Raw genomic sequence first — 20,028 nt, 5'->3', positions numbered from 1 at the left:
CCTTTTACCTGCCTTTGCTCCACATCCCTTGATATCCTTACCCAACAAAAATTGATCTAATTCAGTCTTGAAAGCTCTAATTGTTCCACAGCCTTTTGGGGGAAGAGAGTTCCAGATTTCTACTACCCTTTGTGTGAAGAAGTGCTTCCTGATCTCCCTCCTAAATCACCTAGCTCTAATTTTAAGATTATGTTGCCTTGTTCTTGATTCCCCCCATCAATAGTTTGTCTGTATCTACCCTGTCGAATTCTCTTAACATTTTAAACGCCTCGATCAGATCATCCCTCAATCTTCTATACCCAAGGGAATACAAGTCTAGTCTATGCAACCTGTCCTAATAATTTAACCCTTTTAGCCCCGGTATCATTCTGGTGAATCTGTGCTGCATCCCCTCCAAGGCCAATATACGCGTTCAGTTCTGGGCCCCGCACCTCAGGACGGATATATTGGCCTTGGAGGGGGAGCAGCGCAGATTCACCAGAATGATACCGGGGCTGAAAGGGTTAAATTACGAGGACAGGTTGCACAGACAGGCTTATACTCTCTTGTGTATAGAAGATTAAGGGGTGATCTAATTGAGGTGTTTAAGATGATTAAAGGAGTTGATAGGGTGGATAAAGAGAAACTATTTCCTCTGGTGGGGGGAGTCCAGAACAAGGGGGCAGAACCTTAAAATTAGAGCCAGGCCGTTCAGGGGTGATGTCAGGAAGCACTTCTTCACACAAAGGGTGGTGGAAATCTGGAACACTCTCCCCCAAAAGGCTGTTGAGGCTGGGGGTCAATTGGAGCTTTTGAGCCTGAGGTTGATCGATTTTTGTTGGGTAACTGATTTTAAGGACTATGGAACCAAGGTGGGTAAATCGAGTTAAGATACAGATCAACCATGATCTATTTGAATGGCAGAACAGGCTCGAGGGGCTGAATGGCCTCGTCCTGTTCCTATCTTCCATTCTCTTCCATGGAGTCTGGCCCACTGGGAGTGCCTTAAAACAAATGGACAAAAGAAATAGGTGGAGCATGCAGTGAATCTCTCATTGTCATTCACCATCTTCATCCATCACTTGTTTGTAGATGAGGGTGTTATTGTAGCCCATTCACAAGTGTAAAGATGTTGGAGGTTGAGAAATTGCATCAAAGTAGGTTACGGGCCAATATAGATAAGTTGGGGCAATGTCTTTCAAGGTGGATCAATGCATTTGAGTCTGGGATACTCCAAGCAGGGTTATCCCGTAAACAGGAGAGGGTCCAAGGTTCATAAATCATTAAAGACTTGCATTTCTATGGCACTTTTCATGACCTCCGGACCCAGTGTGCTTTACAGCCAATGAAGTACATTTGAAGTGGAGTCACTGTTGTAATGTAGGAAACACGGCAGCCAATTTGTGTACAGCAAGATCCCACAAACAATGATGTGATACTGACCAAATCTGTTTTTAGTGAGATAGCAAAATACTGCAGATGTTGGAAATCCGAAATAACAACAGAAAATGCTGGAAAAACTCAGCAAGTCAGGCAACATCCGTGGAGAGAAATTTGAGTTGACGTTTCGGGTTTGACCCTTCTTCAAAACTGGAGAGAAAAGGAACTAGATCGAAGGCAGGGCTGCGATCGGACAAAAGAATAAAAGAACCAAAAGAAGTAAAAGAGATTAGAAGCTAGACGAGATGGTAATAGGCTGTGATTAGGTGTAAAGTGTACTGGCAGGGCAAAAGATAGCTGCCAGGTGTGAGAGAGAAACAAAAGGAAAGGGGGGGGGGGAAAGGAAAGGAGTGGAAAAATATAAGTGAAAATGAAATGGGGGCCGAGGTTATGATCTGAAATTGTTGAACTCGATATTGAGACCGGAAGGCTGCAGACTGCCTAATCGGAAGATGAGGTGCTGTTCCTCGAGTTTACGTTGAGCTTCCGTGGAACAGTACAAGAGGCCAAGGACGGTGAGGTCCGAGTGGGAATTAGTGATGTTGGTTGAGGGATAAAAATTGGCCCAGGACACTGAAGAGAACGTCCCTGCTCTTCTTCGAATAGTGGCCGTGGGTTCTCATTCATCTACCAGAGAGGGCAGATAGAGCCTCGGTTTAACGTCTCAACTGAAAGATGGAGAGGAGAATCGGGCGGGGTGTATAATGGGGAGCTGATCCACTACTGCCAGTTTTATGCTCTTCCTCTCCTCATCCCCACCCCCCCCCCAATTGAATTTTTTCCTAATAGAGATGTTATTGAAGTTTTTTTTTAATTATGAAGGGATTAGACTCTACCCCTGTTGGTTAACTTAGTTGATGTAAATAGGGATGGGAGAACCAAGGTGCATAAAATACATAGGGAACAAGATACGCTCAATGTTGGAAAGTATTTTTGTCCTCTAGAATGTGTCTCTGAAACACGCCATGAGGAAGGATTTCCTGCAATCCTCCAAAAGTGAGAGGGACAAGTTCCTAGGATTTAGAAATGGTAAATTGCAGTGTAGGTGCCTTCAGCGCCTGGGCCCTAAGCTCTAAAATTCCCTCCCTAAAACTCTCTGCCTCTTTTTCCTCCTTTAAGAAGCTCCTTAAAACCTACCTCTTTGGCCAAGCTTTTGGTCACCTGCCCTAATAGCTCCTTATGTGGCTGGGTGTCAGATTTAGTTTGATAACGCAACTTGGGAAGTTTATCTACATTAAAGGCGCTATATGAATGCAAGTTGTTGTGGTAATTGGAAAGCGTGAGTGACGCATGAGTTACAGGGGTCCAATGGACCCTTGCTCAATTGACAGAAGGGATTGGTGAAGAAACTGTTTCCAGTGGTAGGAAGGTGGGTAACCAGAGGAGACAGATTGAAGATAATGAGCAAAAGAACCAGGGGGGAGACGAGGAGACTTTTTTTACACAGTGAGTTGTTGTGATCTGGAATGCGCTGCCTGAAAGGGCGGTGGAAGCAGATTCAATAGTAACTTTCAAAAGGGAATTGGATAAATACTTGAAGAGGAGAAAAATTGCGGGTCTTTGGAGAATGGGACTAATTGGAGAGCTCGTTCAGAGAACCAGCACAGGCACCTTGGGCCAAATGATGATCTCCGGTGCTGTAAGATTCTATGATTTAATTTTAAAGATATGAATAATAATTAAACATCATTACTTCGAAAGACTTATATGTAGAAAATTTGCTTAAATGAGGAACAAAGTTTGATTAGCAATAAAAATGGAATCTGTGCTATAAACCACTGCAGGTCATCCCAGGTGTTAAATGCAGCTGAAAGATGATTGTGTTGCTCCTCTATGTACGTTCCTCTTAAGATCTTTTTACAAATGTGTATCATCATCTGTATCCTCTTCAGCTGACGATGAGGAGGATGACTTGGACTAGAAAAATAATAATAAGGAATTTAATTTAATTCTAACTCGCACCACGTCCCGTTCACCCATCACCCCTGTGTTCGCTGACCTACATTGGCACCTGGTCCAGCGATGTCTCAAATTTTACAAACCTTATCCTTGTGTTCAAACCCCTCCATGGCCTCGCCCCCCCCCCCTATTTCTGTAACCTCCTTCAGCCCTACAACCCTCCGAGAGGAAGAAAGGAATAGAAGGAGGTGTTGATGGGGTTCGATGAAGTAGGGTGGGAGGAGGCTCCTGTGGAGCAGAGGCCTGTTGGGCTGAATGGCCTGCTTCTGTGTTGTAAGTACTGTGGAACTCTGTGTTTCTCCAATTCTGGCCTCTTGCGCATCCCCATTTTTCATCACCCCGCCATTGGCGGTCGCACCTTCAGCTGTCGAGGCCCCGAGCTCTGGAATTCCCTCCCTAAACCTCTTCGCCTCTCCACCTCTCTCTCTTCCTTTAAGATGCTCTTTAAAACCTACCTCTTTGACCAAGCTTTTGGATATCTGTCCTAATATCGCCTTATGTGGCTCGGGTTCAATTTTCGTCTGACTACGCTCCTGTGAAGCGCCTTGAGACGTTTGCTATGTTAAAGGCGCTATCTACGTGCAAGTTGTTGTTGTTGTGATTTACCTGCTCTCTCCTTTCCTGTGCAGGGCTGTCAGCTACTGGCTCCTCATCAATGTCCTCTTCTTTGATACTGTCGGGAAGACTAACTGGCCCAGGCGTTGGCACTGGGATTACAGGCGGAGAGGTTGGAGTATTCATTGCTTTGAAGTGATCATACCCTTCCTTTCCAACCACCAGCACGCTCAGCTTTTCCCCACTGCCGTTGATTTTCTCCACCAGTTCTTCGTGTGTGTCCGTCTGCACGTTGACACCGTTCACTTCAATCAGGATGTCATTCACTTCCAGGCCTGCCTCCTCTGCTGAGCTTCCTGTAGCAACCTAGGGGGGAGATGAGGAGAACTTGTTTAACGCAGCGAGTTGTTGTGATCTGGAATGCGCTGCCTGAAAGGGCGGTGGAAGCAGATTCAATAGTAACTTTCAAAAGGCAATTGGATAAATACTCAGATATACATGTTGGTGTTCAGAGGCACCTGGGTGTCCTTGTACACGAATCACTGAAAGTTAACATACAGATACAGCAAGCAATTAGGAAAGCAAATGGTATGTTGGCCTTTATTACAAGAGGATTTGAGTATAAGAGTAAAGACGTCTTACTGCAATTATATAGGGCCCTGGTGAGACCACACCTGGAGTATTGTGTACAGTTTTTGTCTCCTTACCTAAGGAAGGATATACTTGCCATAGAGGGAGTGCAACGAAGGTTCACCAGACTGATTCCTGGGATGGGGGGATTGTCCTATGAGGAGAGATTGAGTAGACTAGGCCTATATTCTCTAGAGTTTAGAAGAATGAGAGGTGATCTCATTGAAAGATACAAAATTCTTACAGGGCTTGACAGGGTAGGTGCAGGGAGGATGTTTCCCCTTGGCTGGGGAATCTAGAACCAGGGGTCACAGTCTCAGAATAAGGGGTCGGCCATTTAGGACTGAGATGAGGAGAAATTTCTTCACTCGGAGGGTGGTGAATCTTTGGAATTCTCTACCCCGAGGGCTGTGGAGGCTCAGTCATTGGGTACATTCAAGGCAGAGATCGATAGATTTTTGGATATTGTGGGATATGGGAATAGTGCAGGAAAGTGGAGATGAGGTCGATGATCAGCCATGATCTTATTGAATGGCGGAGCAGGCTCGAGGGGCCGAATGGCCGACTCCTGCTCCTATTTCTTACATTCTTATGTTGTTAAAAGGAAAACGATTTGCCGGGCTACGGGGAAAGAGCAGGGAGGACTGGGACTAATTGGAGAGAATCTTTCACAGAGCCGGCACAGGCATGATGGGCCAAATGGCTTCCTTCTGTGCTGTGTGATTCTCTGTCAAGTCTTAAATGCAAACAAACTGACATCCCCACATATTTAGGATCTTGGCTTCTGTATATCATATTTTTCTCGAGTGCTGTTTGTATTTATTTTCACAAGCCCTTGTAACTTTAACTCGCCAACTCAATATTATACCGATATTGATTCAGAGTGAGAGACTGCACAGTTAATTATTGACTGAAGGGTTACAGAAATGATTTTCAAGTAACCATGGAAACCATAACTGATCCAGAACGCTCCACATTGCCACTTCCAGTGTGCAGTTTTGGTCGCCTTATCTGAGGAAGGATGTTCTTGCCATGGAGGGAGTGCAGCGAAGATTCACCAGACTGATACCTGGGAGGCAGGAAAGGCGTATGAAGAGAGATTGGGTCATTTGGGCTTGTATTCACTAGAGTTTAGAAGAATGAGAGGGGATCTCATTGAAACTTATAAAATTCTAACAGGACTAGATGCAGGAAGGATGTTCCCGATGGTGGGGGTGTCCAGAATCAGGGGTCACAGTCTAAGGATAAGGGGTGAGCCATTTAGGACTGAGATGAGAAATTTCTTCACCCAGAGAGTGGTGAACCCGTGGAATTTTCTACCACAGGCGGCAGTTGAGGCCAACTTATTAAATATATTCAAGAAGGAGTTCGATATATTTCTTAAGGCTAAAGGGATCAAGGGATATGGGGAGAAAGCAGGGACCGGGTACTGAATTTGGATGATCAGCCATGATCTCATTAAATGGCGGAGCAGGCTCGAGGGGCCGAATGGCCTACTCCTGCTCCTATCTTCTATGTTTCCCTCTGCAGAACACCATTGCCCACCCTGCATTAGTTTAAACAATGCGCTTCAATAGTAATTCATTGGCGGTGAAACACTTTGGGGCGCCTGGGAATGTGAAAGGAGCTTTATAAATCACCTCTCGCCAACCTTCAACCCTAGCCAAATCCCCCACCATCAACATTCTGGGAGGGTGACCATTGATCAGTAGCTGAACTGGACCAGCCGTATCAACAACCTGGCTACAAGGGCAAGGCAGAGGTTGGGTATTCAGCTCACCTCCTGACTCCCTCAATAGTAACTTTCAAAAGGGGAATTGGATAAATACTTGTAAAGGAGAAATTTGCAGGGCTATGGTGAAAGAGCAGGGGGAGTGGGACTAATTGGAGAGCTCTTCCAAAGAGCCGGCACAGGCACGATGGGCCGAATGGCCTCCTTCTGCGCTGCTAGATTCTAAGTTCTAAGTGCTGGAGGATTTGTACCTGTTTAATAAACTGCCCTTGCACACCCTTGACTGCGTTGAGAATGAAGCCGTATCCTTCTGGGCCTTTGGTGAGGTTGCACAGTTTGGGACTGTGCTGAGGACTGTCCGCCAATCTCTGACTCTCTCGGGATTCCTCACTCTCCGCTGGCCGATGCAATTCAAAAACTTCTTTCCAGTAGCAGATTGGAGAAATGCCAGCCTGTGATTGGATATTAAGAAGGTGATGTAATTTAGCACTTTCATTAAACCTTCACCTTATACAGCTATGTTGGAATTGTTTCATGATCATTGCAGGGAGGTCACAGGGTTATCTCCAAGGCTGTGGGCAAATAAAGTAATCTCGGCACCAGTCAACACCGCAAGAGGAAGAAAAAATGTATCCGCACCCCCCCCACTGACAATGGACAATCAAAATGTCCAATCATTACTAGACACAATCATTATTCTAAATAATCACAGTCCTGTGGAAAATAGGCCTTGAGTAAATGTACTGGACAGTGTGGCACTGACCCCTGGGTAAATGTACTGGACAGTGCGGCACTGAACCCTGGGTAAATGTACTGGACAGTGTGGCACTGACCCCTGGGTAAATGTACTGGACAGTGCGGCACTGACCCCTGGGTAAATGTACTGGACAGTGTGGCACTGACGATTGGGTAAATGCACTGGACAGTGTGGCACTGACCATTGGGTAAATGTACTGGACAGTGTGGCACTGACTGTTGGGTAAATGTACTGGACAGTGTGGCACTGACCATTGGGTAAATGCACTGGACAGTGTGGCACTGACCCCTGGGTAAATGCACTGGAGAGTGTGGCACTGACCCCTGGGTAAATGTATTGGACAGTGTGGCACTGACCCCTGGGTAAATGCACTGGACAGTGTGGCACTGACCATTGGGTAAATGCACTGGACAGTGTGGCACTGACCCCTGGGTAAATGTACTGGACAGTGTGGCACTGACCCCTGGGTAAATGTACTGGACAGTGTGGCACTGACCCCTGGGTAAATGTATTGGACAGTGTGGCACTGACCCCTGGGTAAATGCACTGGACAGTGTGGCACTGACCCCTGGGTAAATGCACTGGACAGTGTGGCACTGACCATTGGGTAAATGCACTGGACAGTGTGGCGCTGACCCCTGGGTAAATGTACTGGACAGTGTGGCACTGACCCCTGGGTAAATGTACTGGACAGTGTGGCACTGACCCCTGGGTAAATGTACTGGACAGTGTGGCACTGACCCCTGGGTAAATGTACTGGACAGTGTGGCACTGACCGCTGGGTAAATGTACTGGACAGTGTGGCACTGACCCCTGGGTAAATGTACTGGACAGTGTGGCACTGACCCCTGGGTAAATGCACTGGACAGTGTGGCACTGACCCCTGGGTAAATGTATTGGAAAGTGTGGCACTGACCCCTGGGTAAATGCACTGGACAGTGTGGCACTGACCATTGGGTAAATGTACTGGACAGTGTGGCACTGACCCCTGGGTAAATGTACTGGACAGTGTGGCACTGACCCCTGGGTAAATGAACTGGACAGTGTGGCACTGACCCTTGGGTAAATGTACTGGACAGTGTGGCACTGACCATTGGGTAAATGTACTGGACAGTGTGGCACTGACCGTTGGGTAAATGTACTGGACAGTGTGGCACTGACCCCTGGGTAATTGCACTGGACAGTGTGGCACTGACCCCTGGGTAAATGCACTGGACAGTGTGGCACTGACCATTGGGTAAATGCACTGGACAGTGTGGCACTGACCCCTGGGTAAATGTACTGGACAGTGTGGCACTGACCCCTGGGTAAATGCACTGGACAGTGTGGCACTGACCCCTGGGTAAATGTACTGGACAGTGTGGCACTGACCCCTGGGTAAATGTATTGGACAGTGTGGCACTGACCCCTGGGTAAATGCACTGGACAGTGTGGCACTGACCATTGGGTAAATGCACTGGACAGTGTGGCACTGACCCCTGGGTAAATGTACTGGACAGTGTAGCACTGACCCCTGGGTAAATGTACTGGACAGTGTGGCACTGACCCCTGGGTAAATGCACTGGACAGTGTGGCACTGACCATTGGGTAAATGTACTGGACAGTGTGGCACTGACCCCTGGGTAAATGTACTGGACAGTGTGGCACTGACCCCTGGGTAAATGTACTGGACAGTGTGGCACTGACCCCTGGGTAAATGTACTGGACAGTGTGGCACTGACCATTGGGTAAATGTACTGGACAGTGTGGCACTGACCGTTGGGTAAATGTACTGGACAGTGTGGCACTGACCCCTGGGTAATTGCACTGGACAGTGCGGCACTGACCCCTGGGTAAATGCACTGGACAGTGCGGCACTGACCCCTGGGTAAATGTACTGGACAGTGTGGCAGTGACCCCTGGGTAAATGTACTGGACAGTGTGGCACTGACCCCTGGGTAAATGTACTGGACAGTGTGGCACTGACCCCTGGGTAAATGTACTGGACAGTGTGGCACTGACCCCTGGGTAAATGTACTGGACAGTGTGGCACTGACCCCTGGGTAAATGTACTGGACAGTGTGGCACTGACCCCTGGGTAAATGTACTGGACAGTGTGGCACTGACCCCTGGGTAAATGTACTGGACAGTGTGGCACTGACCCCTGGGTAAATGTACTGGACAGTGTGGCACTGACCCCTGGGTAAATGTACTGGACAGTGTGGCACTGACCCCTGGGTAAATGCACTGGACAGTGTGGCACTGACCCCTGGGTAAATGTACTGGACAGTGTGGCACTGACCCCTGGGTAAATGCACTGGACAGTGTGGCACTGACCATTGGGTAAATGTACTGGACAGCGTGGCACTGACCATTGGGTAAATGTATTGGACAGTGTGGCACTGACCCCTGGGTAAATGTACTGGACAGTGTGGCACTGACCCCTGGGTAAATGTACTGGACAGTGTGGCACTGACCGTTGGGTAAATGCACTGGACAGTGTGGCACTGACCCCTGGGTAAATGCACTGGACAGTGTGGCACTGACCCCTGGGTAAATGTACTGGACAGTGTGGCACTGACCCCTGGGTAAATGCACTGGACAGTGTGGCACTGACCCCTGGGTAAATGTTCTGGACAGTGTGGCACTGACCCCTGGGTAAATGCACTGGACAGTGTGGCACTGACCCCTGGGTAAATGTACTGGACAGTGTGGCACTGACCCCTCTGTAAATGTACTGGACAGTGTGGCACTGACCCCTGGGTAAATGTACTGGACAGTGTGGCACTGACCGTTGGGTAAATGCACTGGACAGTGTGGCACTGACCCCTGGGTTAATGTACTGGACAGTGTGGCACTGACCCCTTTGTAAATGTTCTGGACAGTGTGGCACTGACCCCTGGGTAAATGTACTGGGCAGTGTGGCACTGACCCCTGGGTAAATGTACTGGACAGTGTGGCACTGACCCCTGGGTAAATGCACTGGACAGTGTGGCACTGACCCCTGGGTAAATGCACTGGACAGTGTGGCACTGACCGTTGGGTAAATGTACTGGACAGTGTGTCACTGACCGTTGGGTAAATGCACTGGACAGTGTGGCACTGACCCCTGGGTAAATGTTCTGGACAGTGTGGCACTGACCCCTGGGTAAATGCACTGGACAGTGTGGCACTGACCCCTGGGTAAATGTACTGGACAGTGTGGCACTGACCCCTGGGTAAATGCACTGGACAGTGTGGCACTGACCCCTGGGTAAATGCACTGGACAGTGTGGCACTGACCGTTGGGTAAATGTACTAGACAGTGTGGCACTGACCCCTGGGTAAAGTACTGGACAGTGTGGCACTGACCCCTCGGTAAACGCACTGGACAGTGTGGCACTGACCCCTGGGTAAATGTACTGGACAGTGTGGCACTGACCCCTGGGTAAATGCACTGGACAGTGTGGCACTGACCCCTGGGTAAATGCACTGGACAGTGTGGCACTGACCCCTGGGTAAATGCACTGGACAGTGTGGCACTGACCCCTGGGTAAATGCACTGGACAGTGTGGCACTGACCCCTGGGTAAATGCACTGGACAGTGTGGCACTGACCCCTGGGTAAATGCACTGGACAGTGTGGCACTGACCCCTGGGTAAATGCACTGGACAGTGTGGCACTGACCCCTGGGTAAATGCACTGGACAGTGTGGCACTGACCCCTGGGTAAATGCACTGGACAGTGTGGCACTGACCCCTGGGTAAATGCACTGGACAGTGTGGCACTGACCCCTGGGTAAATGCACTGGACAGTGTGGCACTGACCCCTGGGTAAATGCACTGGACAGTGTGGCACTGACCCCTGGGTAAATGCACTGGACAATGCGGCACTGAGCTGCACATACACAATGGGCTCAAGGTTTTTGGCCCTTTCTCAGCTCTTCTGTCTCGGAGCTCTGAGCCTTGCTGAAGGCACTGCCAAGCGTGGGGCAGTTCTCCCACATCTTGCCTGCATGCCTATTTTGTCTGCTTGGAAAGTGTGTTCCCGCAGACAACTCGACTGTCGACCGCATTAAAACTGGGCTCGATCCCTTCCTCCCACGATGTGCAGGCACACTTACATTGCAGCAGAGGCGACTGATAGCAATCAGGAGCAGGAACCCTTGCTCGTTTGATTCTCTCCCTAACTCAGGGGCTGTGAGGGTAATCATAGCATCTCAAACACTGGTAACTCAGCTCGGACTATGTGATGTGATCTTCAATCACTTAATTCACTCGACACATCAACCAGAAGGGATTCTGGGGGTAGTTTTCCGGGGTAATTTTGTACTATTGGTGAAGAATCTTGCATAGCCGGGAAACCAGAGGCACAGTTCGCACGTCAGCTGTGGCTCAGTGGGCGGCACTCTCACCTCTGAGTCAGCAGGTTGTGGGTTCAAGTCCCACTCCAAGAGACTCGAGCGCTAAAATCTAGCCTGACACTCCCAGTGCAGTACTGAGGGAGTGCTGCACTGTCAGAGGTGCCGTCTTTTGGATGAGACGTTAAACCGAGGCCCCGTCTGCTCTCTCAGGTGGATGCAAAAGATCACATGTCACTATTTCGAAGAAGAGCAGGGGAGTTCTCCCCGGTGTCCTGGACAATATTTATCCCTCAACCAACATCACTAAACCAGATGATCTGGTCATTATCACATTGCTGTTTGTGGGAGCTTGCTTTGTGCAAATTGGCTGTCGCGTTTCCCCCATTACAACAGTAACTACACTTCAAAAATACTTCATTGGCACGTCCTGAGGTCGTGAAAGCTGCTGTAGAAATGCAAGTCTTCTTTAAAATTCACGGTTGTTTGGGGGCTAGCTTTTGAGGGCAAATAAAGGGCAGCAAAACCGATTAAAAAAAAAAATTGTTCCTGGGATGTGGGCGTCGCTGGCAAGGCCGGCATTTATTGCCCATCCCTAGTTGCCCTTGAGAAGGTGGCGGTGGGCCGCCTTCTTGAACCGCTGCAGTCCATGTGGTGAAGGTACTCCCACAGTGCTGTTAAGGAGGGAGTTCCAGGATTTTGACCCAGCGACGATGAAGGATCAGCCGATATATTTCCAAGTCAGGATGGTGTGTGACTTGGAGGAGATCTTGGAGGTGGTGGTGTTCCCATGTGCCTGCTGCCCTTGTCCTTCTAGGTGGAAGAGGTCGCGGGTTTGGGAGGTGCTGCTAAAGAAGCCTTGGCGAGTTGCTGCAGTGCATCTTGTAGATGGTACACACTGCAGCCACGGTACGCCGATGGTGGAGGGAGTGAATGTTGACGGTGGTAACAGAGTGATGTGACTGATTGAAATAGTGTCTGGAGAGGTACCATCAACGCTGCCTCCGCAAGATCCTGCAAATCCATTGACAGGATAGGCGCACCAACGTCAGTGTTCTCGCTCAGGCCAACATCCCCAGCATCGAAGCTTTGACCACGCTTGATCAGCTCCGATGGACGGGTCACATCGTCCGCATGCCCGATACGAGACTCCCAAAACAAGCGCTCTAGGAGCTCCAACACGGCAAAAGAGTCCCAGGTGGGCAGAGGAAACACTGCAAGGACACCCTCAAAGCCTCCTTGAAAAAGTGCAACATCCCCACCAACACCTGGGAATCCCTGGCCCACCTGGAGGAAGGTGCCGAACACCTCGAGCCTCTTTGCCGGGAGCAAGCGGAAGCCAAGCGCAAACAGTGCAAGGAGCGCACGTCAACCCAAGCACCCCACCCACCCGCCCCTTCAACCACCGTCTGCCCCACCTGTGACAGAGACTGTAGGTCCCGCGTTGGACTCATCAGTCACCTGAGAACTCATTTTTAATGTGGAAGCAAGTCATCCTCGGTTCCGAGGAACTGCCTAAGACGAACAAGTCCACATATGAAGCAATCAGCACCATGAACTCTCTGTTCACACTCTCCCAGGAAAGGAACTAGATTCCTTCTTAAAATTACGTCATGATGCATCAGAATAAAACCAAATGTGATCGAAATCCCCACAGTTCTGGAGTTGCAATTTGATACGGTCCTGATTTAAGAGAAAGATTCAATCTGGACTAACAGTCAATTCGAGATTCCACTCCCAGTGTAACTGAGGTCAGTCACAATAGGTTTTCTCGCTTGACTTTAGCTCCGTGATGATCCATTCACCCACCTGTTTGTAAAGCTCATTCGTTAGACTATCGGCAACAAGGAATGTGGTCTTGTTCCCGCACTTCCTTATCTTATCAACTAGGCATTCATGATCTAGATGTTCAACACCATCCCCGTCCACAGCAACCAGAAGATCGCCATCAACTAGCCCGGAATTTTCTGCTGGGCTATTTGGGTCAATATCCCTGATGTAGTGACCTAGACATTTACAAAGGAATGACATTAATGAACTAGTAGGGTTTTTCTGGCAATCCAACAGCTTCATGGTCAATTTTACGACGGTGCCGTCTTCTGACTTGAGGATGTAGAGTTGGGAGTTCCACCAGGGGCATCAGCGAGGGACTCGTGGATACACAGATTGGATGCAGGTAAAAGTTCCTGAACTCGATCCCAAGGACCTACTGTGACCTTTACTGCAGCACTGATTATTCTTCACTTCACACACCAGCCAACCTCGCTCCTCTTTCAACAAGATTCCCAACGTATTGCCAAATACTGGCACACACTGGGCACTTTTGGAGAATGGGTTGAGATGGCCCAAAGATGACTTCACATAGGACCATCACATCCCACAGAGAGAGAAGACCTTCGTCCTCTAAATTTGGTTTGAGTTCAAATGCAGATGACTGAAGGTAAAGGAATCGTGTTCTGTCTCCCCCTGCCCTCTAAAATGTCAGCCAGAGCTTAACAGTCACAATTGCCGCTCAACCCTGCACCAATTTGTAAAATCAACCCCTCTATCAGCTGGCTATAGATTCACAATTATATTTAATGGGCACAGGAATCCCCTGGCCAAGACTAACAACAACAACTTGTATTTATATAGTGCCTTTAATGTAGTAAAACGTCCCAAGACGCTTCGCAGGAGCGATTATCAGACAACATTTGACACCGAGCCACATAAAGGGACATTAGGACAGGTGACCAAAAGCTTAGTCAAAGAGGTCGGTTTTAAGGAGCGTCTTAAAGGAGGAGAGAGAGGTGGAGAGGTTTAGGGAGGGAATTCCAGAACTTAGGACTGAGGCAGCGGAAGCCACGGCCGCCAATGGTGGAGCGATTAAAATCAGGGATGCGCAAGAGAGCAGAATTGGAGGAGCGCAGAGATCTCGGAGGGTTGTGGGGCTGGAGGAGGTTACAGAGATAGGGAGGGGTGAGGCCATGGAGGGATTTGAACACCAGGATGCGAATTTTAAAATCGAAGCGTTGCCGGACCGGGAGCCAGTGTAGGTCAGCGAGCACAGGGTGATGGGCGAACGGGACTCGGTGCGAGTTAGGACACGGGCAGCAGAGTTTTGGATGAGCTCAGGTTTACGGAGATTTGAAGGGGGGGAGGCCGGCCTGGAGAGCGTTGGAGTAGTCGGATGTGGAGACAACAAAAGCATTAATCATTAACATAATGCAATCGACTTTACGATACACACTCCAGGTGGGAGAGTGTTTGCGTTGGGAGTGCAAATATTACCCCGTTAACCCAATCAGGAGCAAGAAGGGGACCTGGTTGATACTTTTTCCCTTCTTTAAGACAGGGTTCATTAAGGTCAAGGGCCACGCCCGTGATTTCCTGATGCACGCTCCCACTGGGGGAGGCTCTGCACCAGGAACACCCGCTCGGAAAATCAAGCCCTTGCAAATAACAGCGCGGTTTACAATACCCTGGCGTCCTTGTTCCACTCTCAAGTAGAAACCATAGCCTTGAGATCCCTTGGTTAACTCCACTATCCGTGGTTTGTGCGGCAGTCCTTTCACACTTGCCATTGACGCCACAACCTTAGTCGTTTTGCTTTTGAAATATTTATCCGAGGCCGCGTCAATCAGCAGGAGCACAACGTTGTTTCCTGACGCTTTCATCTGCAGAACATAAAACATGCTAAAAAAAAATACCAGAAATCTTATTTCACGAAAGAGGACAGTTAGGCTTTATCCAGTCGCAATATTAAGAAAGAACTAACTTGCCTTTATGGGGTGTGCTCAAACCCGTGAATTCATAGAATCATACAAATTTACAGCACAGAAGGAGGCCATTCGGCCCGTCGTTGCCTGTGCTGGCTCTTTGAAAGAGCCGTCGTGCTCAGTCCCACCCCCGGGTTTTTTGTCCGTGACCCTGTCAGTTCCTCATCCTCCAGTACCGTCCGACTCCGATTTAAAATTATTTATGGAATCAGCTTTTCAGGTCGAGCGTTCCCGATCCCAACAACACTCGGAGTGAAAACATTCTCCTCGTCTCCCCTCGAGACCTTTGGCCAATGATTTTGAATCTCTGACCTCTGGTTATTGACCCACTCACCAGAGGGAATAGTTTCTCTCTCTACTCTATCAAAACCGCTCATCATCCTGAAAACTTCGATTAGGTCACCTCTTCACCTTCTCTGTTCCAAGGAGAACTGTCTGAACTTTTCCAACCTCTCCCCATAACTGAAGACCCTCATCCCTGGTAACATCCTGGTAAACCTCCTCTGTCCCCTTTCTCAGGCCTTTACTTCTTTCCTGAAGTGTGGGGCCCAGAATTGTCCGCAATACTCCAGCTGAGGCCGAACCAGTGATTTATAAAGTTCGAGCGTGATCTCTTTGATTTTATATTGTATTCCTCTGTTTATAATCCCAAGTAACTCATAGGCTTTATTAACCACCTGATCAACTTGCCCGGCCAGCTTTAAGAATTAATTTTGGTGTTATGTCAGCAAATTAACAGCCAATTTATGCACAGCAAGATCCCACAAATGGTAAATCCAATAGTAAACCTGTTTTATGAAGTTGGTCAAGGAAGGAATGGTGGCCAGAGCATTGGCAGAATGCCCTACTCTTCTTTATATAGCGGCAATAGATCTTTTGCATCCATCGTGCTGTTGAACAGGGTCTTAAGAGCTCAACCGAAAGATGGGACAGTCAAATGGAGCCAGGTCCTAGCCGCAGTCCTGAGAGATACGAGGGCCCTGAGCCAGCACCTTCAGGGAAGGAAGGAGATTGGTTGTTCTCCCTGGCCAGAGGAATCAGAAATGGCCTTTTTGCAGGACAGTTCCTATAATCTGAACGGACCTTTTCTCCAATTATTCTCAGTGTCAGGCTGCGCTCAGCCACCCAGGGGAAAGACTTCCTCACTGTGCTAATTGTAGTGAGATTGCAAACTGTTCCCCGTGAATATGTTTATGACGTCGCTACATGCAGCTCTCAGAGAAACCTTACCCTTTCGGTAAAAAGCGATGCTAAAGTCAGGAACTGCCTACATTTTGTGTAAGTGTTTTATGACCATTTTATAAAGTAGCTGGAGCCATCTCTCTCTCCACCTTCTCTCCGGGTCAGGGACCCTACTGTATCCATCGCTACACCCCTCCACGTGAGGTCAGTCTGATAGGACTCACACCTGCAGTCCGATCGGTATGATCACATTGGCAGGGGGAGAAAATAAGTAATTTAAATATAGTTAAAGAACCAGGGGGGAGATGAAGATACAATTATTTATGCAGCGAGTTGTTACGATCTGGAATGCCCTGCATCAATAGTAATTTTCAAAAGGGAATTGGATAAATACTTGAAGAAGAAAAGTTTGCAGGGCTCTGGGGAAAGAGCAGGAGGAGTGGGACCAATTGGACATAAGAACATAAGAAATAGGAGCAGGAGTAGGCCATTCGGCCCCTCGAGCCTGCTCTGCCAATCAATAAGATCATGGCTGATCTTCTACCTCAACTCCACTTTCTCACACTATCCCCATATCCCTTAATTCCCAAAAATCTATCGATCTCAGTCTTGAATCTACTCAACGACTGAGCCTCCACAGCCCCCTGGGGTAGAGAATTCCAAAGATTCACCACCCTCTGAGTGAAGAAATTTCTCCTCATCTCAGTCCTAAATGGCCGACCCCTTATCCTGAGACTGTGACCCCTGGTTCTAGACTCCCCAGCCCGGGGGGGAAACATCCTCCCTGCATCTACCCTGTCAATCCCTGTTGGACGTTCTTTCAAAGAGCCGGCACAGGCACGATGGGCCGAATGGCCTCCTTCTGTGCTGTATGATTCTATAAAGAGGCAAACTATACATATTTGATGGAATATTGGTACCAGGTGTTATCTTTTTATTACACAACAAAGGTCTCTTTGAAAATCACTGCGATGATTCCATGATCTGGCATTTGAGCTGGGACGACCACATTGGAAAATCACCCCTCAGAAATAGACTCTGTGCTGGGAATGGATTAACCAGCTTTGGCAAAACAATGTCGGTACAGATGTGATCAGGTGCCACATGGCCATGGCCTAAAGCTTCTTCCTACCCCACAATGTGCCTTAGCACCAACTTCAGAGGAACAACTCTAATCCTTTACTGTCCCAACAACACCAACTTGCATTTATAGAGCGCCTTTAACGTAGTAAAACATCCCAAGGTGCTTCACAGGAGCGATTATCAGATAAAATTTGACACCGAGCCTTAAAACCGACCTCTCTGATCAAGCTTTTGGTCACCGGTCCCAACATCTCCTTCTGTGGCTCGGTGTCAAATGTTTTGTCTGATAATCGCTCCTGTGCAGCGCCTTGGGACGTTTTACTACGTTAAAGGCGCTATATAAATACAAGTGGTTGTTGTTGTTGTTGTAGAGGAGTTATATAGAAACATAGAAACATAGAAGATAGGAGCAGGAGTAGGCCATTCGGCCCCTCGAGCCTGCTCCGCCATTCAATGAGATCATGGCTGATCATCCAAATTCAGTACCCTGTCCCTGCCTTCTCCCCATATCCCTTGATCCCTTTAGCCTTAAGAAATATATCCAACTCCTTTTTGAATATATTTAATGAACTGGCCTCCACTGCCCTCTGTGGCAGAGAATTCCACAGGTTCACCACTCTCTGGGTGAAGAAATTCCTCCTCATTTCAGTCCTAAATGGCTTACCCCTTATCCTTAGACTATGACCCCTGGTTCTGGACTCCCCGGCCATCATAAACATCCTTCCTGCATCTAGTCTGTCCAGGCCTGACAGAATCTTATAGGTTTCGATGAGATCCCCTCTCAATCTTCTAAACTCCAGTGAGTATAAGCCCAATCGACACAATCTCTCCTCATACGTCATTCCTGCCATCCCAGGTATCAGCCTGGTGAATCTTCGCTGCACTCCTTCCATGGCAAGAACGTCCTTCCTCAGGTAAGGTGACCAAAACTGCACACAATACTCAAGGTGCGGTCTCACCAAGGCCCTGTACAACTGTAGCAAGACATCCTTGTTCCTGTACTCGAACCCTCTTGCTATGAAGGCCAACATACCATTTGCCTTCTTAACCACCTGCTGCACCTGCATGCTTACCTTCAGCGACTGGTGCACAAGAACACCCAGGTCTCTTTGCACTTCCCCTTCTCCCAATCTATTGCCATTCAAATAATAATCTGCATTCCTGTTTTTGCCACCAAAGTGGATAACCTCACATTTATCCACATTATAGTGCATTTGCCATGTTTCTGCCCAATCACCCAATCTGTCCAAATCGTACTGGAGTTTCTCAACATCCTCCTCACAGCTTACCCTCCCACCCAGCTTTGTGTCGTCTGCAAATTTGGAGATATTACATCCAATTCCCTCGTCCAGATCATTAATATATATTGTGAACAGCTGGAGTCCTAGGACCGATCCTTGCGGTACCCCACTAGTCACTGCCTGCCACTCGGAAAACGACCCGTTTATTCCAACACTTTGCTTTCTGTCCGCCAACCAGTTCTCTATCCAAGTCAATACCTTGCCCCCAATCCCATGTGCCTTAATTTTGCACGCTAATCTCTTATGTGGGACCTTATCGAAAGCCTTCTGAAAGTCCAAATACACCACATCCACTGGTTCTCCCTTATCTATTTTACCAGTTACATCCTCAAAAAATTCCAGTAGATTAGTCAAGCATGATTTACCTTTTGTAAATCCATGTTGACTTTGTCCAATCCTGTCACTGCTTTCCAAGTGCTCTGCTATTACATCTTTTATAATGGACTCTAGCATTTTCCCCACTACCGATGTCAGGCTTACCGGTCTATAATTCCCCGCTTTTTCTCTGCCACCTTTTTTGAATAGTGGGGTAACATTAGCTACCCTCCAATCCATGGGTACTGTTCCAGATTCTATCGTGTTCTGGAAGATGACCAGCAATGCATCTACTATTTCTAGGGCCACTTCCTTAAGTACCCTGGGATGTAGATTATCAGGCCCTGGGGATTTATCGGCCTTCAGTCCCATCAATTTTCCTAACACCATTTCCCTACAAATACTGATTTCTTTCAGTTCCACCCTTTCATCAGGCCCTATGTTCCCCGGCATCTCTGGGAGGTTATTTGTGTCCTCCTTTGTGAAGACAGAACCAAAGTATGAATTTAGTTGGTCTGCCATTTCTTTGTTTCCCATTATAAATTCCCCTGATTCTGACTGCAAGGGACCTACGCTTGACTTCACCAATCTTTTTCTCTTCACATATCTATAAAAGCTTTTACAATCAGTTTTTATGTTCCCTGCAAGCTTACTCTCATATTCTATTTTCCCTTTCTTAATTAATCCCTTTGTCCTCCTTTGTTGAATCCTAAACTGCTCCCAATCCTCAGGATCATTGCTTTTTCTGGCCAATTTATATGTCGTCTCCTTGGATCTTATGCTATCCCTAATTTCCCTTGTTAGCCACGGTTGAGTCACCTTTTTTGTTTTATTTTTATGCCAAACTGGGATGAACAAATTCTGTAGTTCATCCATTCGGCCTTTGAATGTTTGCCATTGCCTATCCACCGTCAACCCTTTGAGTGCCATTCCCCAATCAATCCTACCCAACTCGCTCCTCAGACCATCGTAGTTTCCTTTATTTAAATTGAGGACCCTTGTTTCATTACACACTCAGA

General features: G+C 48.0%; 1 protein-coding gene across 2 annotated transcripts in view; it reads right to left on the bottom strand.

The window, feature by feature from the left end:
• Positions 1-550: 550 nt before the first annotated feature.
• pdzk1 (PDZ domain containing 1) overlaps positions 551-20,028 on the bottom strand; it is a 39,006-nt gene continuing 19,528 nt past the window's right edge. For both annotated transcript variants that reach the window (XM_085998382.1, XM_085998380.1), the window contains exons 5-9: positions 14,831-15,026; positions 13,180-13,376; positions 6,547-6,747; positions 3,985-4,299; positions 551-3,336 (exon numbers count right to left, since the gene is read on the bottom strand). In XM_085998382.1, coding sequence (XP_085854508.1) covers positions 3,277-3,336; positions 3,985-4,299; positions 6,547-6,747; positions 13,180-13,376; positions 14,831-15,026 — 969 coding nt within the window. In that variant the 3' untranslated portion in view covers positions 551-3,276. The remainder of the gene's footprint in view (positions 3,337-3,984; positions 4,300-6,546; positions 6,748-13,179; positions 13,377-14,830; positions 15,027-20,028) is intronic.

Source organism: Somniosus microcephalus, chromosome 10 (genome assembly GCF_052327205.1).
Source record: "Somniosus microcephalus isolate GS21.2 chromosome 10, FLI_Smic_1.0, whole genome shotgun sequence".
Classification (NCBI taxonomy): Eukaryota; Metazoa; Chordata; class Chondrichthyes; order Squaliformes; family Somniosidae; genus Somniosus; species Somniosus microcephalus.
This window is presented reverse-complemented; position numbering and strand designations above follow the sequence as displayed.